This window comes from Polistes canadensis, unplaced genomic scaffold, assembly GCF_001313835.1.
Source record: "Polistes canadensis isolate GaletaPanama2010 unplaced genomic scaffold, ASM131383v1 scaffold_111, whole genome shotgun sequence".
Taxonomy (NCBI): Eukaryota; Metazoa; Arthropoda; class Insecta; order Hymenoptera; family Vespidae; genus Polistes; species Polistes canadensis.
Genome location: NW_014569658.1, coordinates 98,910 through 103,816, shown reverse-complemented (window position 1 = coordinate 103,816; position 4,907 = coordinate 98,910). Strand labels below are relative to the sequence as shown.

Genomic DNA, 4,907 nt, shown 5'->3' with positions numbered 1-4,907 from the left:
CTTTGTTAAACGAATAAACAAATAATTTTTCTATGATTTATATATATACAAATAAATTAACAAACAAGCATATATATATATATATATATATATATGCTTGTTTGTTAATTTATTTGTATATATATAAATCATAGAAAAATTATTTGTTTATTCGTTTAACAAAGTTTTCGGTCGAAACTATCTTTTACGTAATTGCTCTTTGACGTAAGATGATCGATCGATGTATGTATGTGGTCTACGTATATTTATGCGTGTATGTGCGTGTATGTATTAAAATTGTATGTATGGTAATATATGTAAAGTAATAAGATGATTTTTCTTAGAGATCGATTTTATCGTTTCTAACTTGACAATGTATACTTTATCTCGATTTAAGAACGAAATATCATTATTTTCAGATAGAATTTTAAATATTTCAAGAAAGTACTAATTTTTAAAAAAGAAGTATGTATATATATGCATTTGTGAATGTATATATATATATATACACATGTGTGATGTAATTATTAATTTTCTTATCTTCTCAATTAACTGAATGAACTAATTGGAAGTATACATAAAAAGAAATAAACTTACGAGTATTCGATTATCGACATTAAAAAAGCGCGAAAATTTAAAATAATTGCAATGAAAATAAATATAATAGATAGATTATTAATAACGAATTTTACACGATTCCAATAATTGTGTGAAAGAATGATTAATATCTTTGAGAAAAATGATAATTGAATTAAAAGAAAAAGAAGAAAAAAGCTTCATTTATTTTTTTATCTCAGGGACTTAATTTATGCCGATGCCAAAAGTTCGTATTATTGCAGAAAATAAATGAACGAGACGGCCTTGATTTAGTCATTAGCATTTTAGACACATGCACAATATAATATAATATATATATATATATATATTTGTGTTGGCTTGTTTAAATATGAAAATCTTCTTAGATGTCTTGTATCTTTAATTTAAATTTTTTTTTTTTTTTTTTTTTTTTTAATTTACATTAGTAAACTTTCAAAATTTGTTTACATAAATACCGTATCGTTCATTTTTATTTCTTTTCAATAATAAATCTGAAGATTTACTTTGTTAAAAACTATTTTCAATGCGCGTGTGTAACGTTACATTTATTTATAGAAAAACATTTTTTTATTTTCGTAATATTTTAATATTTCTTTAATATTAATTCGATCAAAATTCAAAATGCTTTTTCATTTTCCGTATATATTCATATTTGATCACATAATTAAAATTATTTTCATTCTTATCTGATATAAAAGTTATTACCAGAGATTTAATTTTTGAGATAATTTTGTTCAATCCTTTTTGTTTGTACACGAACAAAGTGTTATCACCTCGTTTTACGATTATTACGTTCAATAATCTTACTGTTAATAATTAAATAATTATATAATTAGAGTATTTTAAAACCTAACGTATTCTTAATAAGGCGTCTCGTCATGATCTTTAATAATAAATATCTAATAAATTTTTATAATATTTCTACGTCATATGCAAAGTCCAAGTATCATAATTTATCCTTCATCATATAACGATTTAAATTAGATCGTATCTTAATATGTTTTAGATAACTATAAATAATTATTCTTCATATCGTATCTTGATTTAACGTTAAATTCGTAAAAATAAAACCACATTTACCAGATACCCTATAGAAAAAGATAGATAAATAGATAGATAGATAGATAGATAGATAGAAAGAGAGAGATAGAGAGAAACAGAAAGAGGAAGAAAGATAGAAAGCAAACATATCGATATATAATTATCTTCTACCAAGGTGTTTGTATGATAAACCTGATTAGAAAAAAAAATATATTGTTTCGATACAACACACAATACTTTGAAAATATATACGTTAGTAGTATCTCGTTGATATCAAGAAACAGATCACTCTGTTCTATTTGATTTGTATTTTTTTCGTTCATTTTCGTTTTCTTTTTCAATTTATACGTGTAGAAAAAAAAAAAAGTCGTAATAAAAATATAATTCTTTCGTAGTCGGGGATTGCGATCGATTAAAAAAAAAGAAAAAGAAAAAATAATAACGGCAAGAAATCATCGAAGGTGCAGCTGCTGAATATTCGTTGCTGTTGTTCCTGTCTTGTTAATTGAAATTGAATAGAAAATTTCAAAAATGAATGGTCAAAAAGGATGAGCAGACACGTTGGAGTAAAATCCGTGGAAAATAGTCAAGTAATTTTGAAGAGGATTCATGGTAGTGTTAAATCTATCAGCACCATATCCATGACACATTCTACTACATCTTCGTCACGATCCGATCTTAACCTGGATCAAACCACGGTATTTATTATTAGATTATATATTTTTTTTTTTTTGTATATTTGTATCTTTCGCTATTCGATACTATCAAAGATATTTGTATGTATTTTTTTTTGTTCTATTATCTCTCCGAGGTTTTTGCTTGTTCCGAACGTATCACTCTCATTCTATTTCTTATTAATCAACAAAATTGTATTTGGAAATAATTTTATTAAAATGTTATTCTAAAGATATATGTGTCTATCTATGCATGGTTGTATTCAATAGTATATATATATATAAATAAAATAAAATGAAAATTTATCCAGAATAAATTATAAAATTGAGATATAATACAAATAGGATTAAATATTTGTACTACTTTAATATTACTATTTAATATTTAATTATATATATATACTAGTTTGAAAAATTTTAATATATTATATAAATGATTAAACAAAATTGTACGGTATTTTGTTAATTAATAGAAAAAAGAAGAATGCAAGGAGAACATTTCGAACGTGCAGAGGGTATGGACCAGTTTATTAGCTGGTGCAACAGCCGGTGGTTTAGCAAAGACAGTTATAGCACCATTAGATCGCACAAAGATCAATTTTCAAATTTCGAAACGACCATACTCGGCGAGAGCTGCTCTAGTTTTCCTAATCAATTCATTTCAAAAAGAAGGACTATTGAGTTTATGGCGAGGTAACAGTGCAACGATGGTTAGGATTGTACCATATGCAGCCATTCAATTTACAGCTCATGAACAATGGAAGAGAATACTTCAAGTCGAAAGTCCAGAAACGTAAGATGAAATTTAATATATTACGTAAGATCACAAGGTCCAATTTAATTATTATTTTCTCAACAGAATTTGCGCGAATCATTTATTTATCATAAATTATTATTATTTTTCTTTTCTTTTTGTGTACTTTTAATTTCTTTCTAATCAAAATTTGTAATTCTATAATCCGATTATAATTATGTTCGCAATAAAAAGTCACACCGTAAAGAAAATTCATTAATATATTCGATAAATTTAACAATTTTTTTCAAATTACTAATTTCTTAATTGTTTAATAAATAATAATTATAAAATAATTTAATCGAAAAAATGTGAATTTATTATTCGACAGATTTCCAATTCAATTTTTTTTTCATTCAGAACTGTACCTATAAAAAGGTTATTGGCGGGTTCTTTAGCCGGTGTTACATCACAGGGTTTAACTTATCCACTTGATCTCGTACGTGCTAGAATGGCAGTGACCTTGAAAAGCGAGTACAAAACTTTAAGGCAAATGTTTCGAAGGATTTATCAGGAGGAAGGTTTTATTTCATTTTATCGTGGTTTTACACCAACGATGTTAGGTGTTATACCATACGCTGGAACAAGTTTCTTCACTTATGATACTCTGAAGCATCTAGTTGCTGGTAAATCTTTATTTTTTTATTTTATATACATTTCCTAATCATCACATCATTCGTCATCATCGTTGTCCATGTCTTATTTAAATAAATTCTTTATTAAATAGAATATTCCCATTACACAACGGGAATCCCTGGAATGACAACTGCCTTGTCACTTCTTTGTGGTGCAGTAGCTGGAGTAGTAGGACAAACAAGCAGTTATCCTTTGGATATTGTAAGGAGAAGAATGCAAACTTCAGCGGTGAAAAATCATCATTATCAGACGGTTACCTCGACCATAGTTAAAATATATACGTAAGATATTTCATTGTTATTTATTAACATGTGTACAGTACTGTCCGTTTACAAATATTTTTAACGAAAATCAGATTAGTATGTTAATGTATTGCATAAATTATCATTTTTCTTGTAATCATACTATGTAGGTTTATTTTTGAAATTTTAATAGTACAAGTTATCCTTGAATTATATTATCGCTAGGTCTTTCAGAAATTCGTTAACATATTTTGAAAAATTATTCAATGAAATATTTGAAACATTATTGTTTGGTTTTCTTTTTTAGAGAAGAAGGATTGATGGCTTTTTTCAAAGGATTAAGTATGAATTGGGTTAAGGGTCCAATAGCGGTAGGCATCAGTTTTGCAACTTACGACAGGATACGTGATATTTTGCGAAAAATTATTTGCGGAACAAATGTTTCGGATTAAAAATAGATATTGTGATTATAATAATAATGAAGAAGACAAGAAAAGAGAGATGAAGAAATCATCTTGTGTCAACTATTGTTGATTCGAGAACACTAATTAAAAATTCGATCTCTTTCTCTTTGAAAGGATAATGATCCTTTCAAAACTTACATAGATCATTTCGTTGATCACCTATCTATCATCGATTAAGATTAACAAAGTCATTGATGATAGAAATAAAAAGTGAATTTCAACTTTTTTCTTGTTATTAACTCGATAGAAAAATATAATGCGATATATTCGCACTCATGTCGATATAAAGAAGAAAAAGATATAAAAAAAAAAAAAAAAAAAAAAAAACCAAGAAGCGTACATCCGTGTGATATCCTTAAAAAAAACTCGGATTATTAAAGAAAAAATGTTGTCCGCAATGTTAAAGAAATTGTTTTGAAAAGAAAAAAGAAAGAAAAAAAAAATATCGGAGATAATAAGGAACATGAAAATGCATATATAA

General features: G+C 26.2%; 1 protein-coding gene across 1 annotated transcript in view; it reads left to right on the top strand.

The window, feature by feature from the left end:
- The window catches only part of LOC106787718 (mitochondrial coenzyme A transporter SLC25A42-like), a 6,091-nt gene extending 1,361 nt beyond the window's left edge, over positions 1-4,730 (top strand). The window contains exons 2-6 of the mRNA XM_014750321.1: positions 2,013-2,315; positions 2,765-3,084; positions 3,445-3,710; positions 3,812-4,001; positions 4,270-4,730. Of these exons, the coding sequence (XP_014605807.1) occupies positions 2,166-2,315; positions 2,765-3,084; positions 3,445-3,710; positions 3,812-4,001; positions 4,270-4,414 (1,071 nt within the window). The 5' untranslated portion in view covers positions 2,013-2,165 and the 3' untranslated portion in view covers positions 4,415-4,730. The remainder of the gene's footprint in view (positions 1-2,012; positions 2,316-2,764; positions 3,085-3,444; positions 3,711-3,811; positions 4,002-4,269) is intronic.
- The last annotated feature ends 177 nt before the right edge of the window (positions 4,731-4,907 follow it).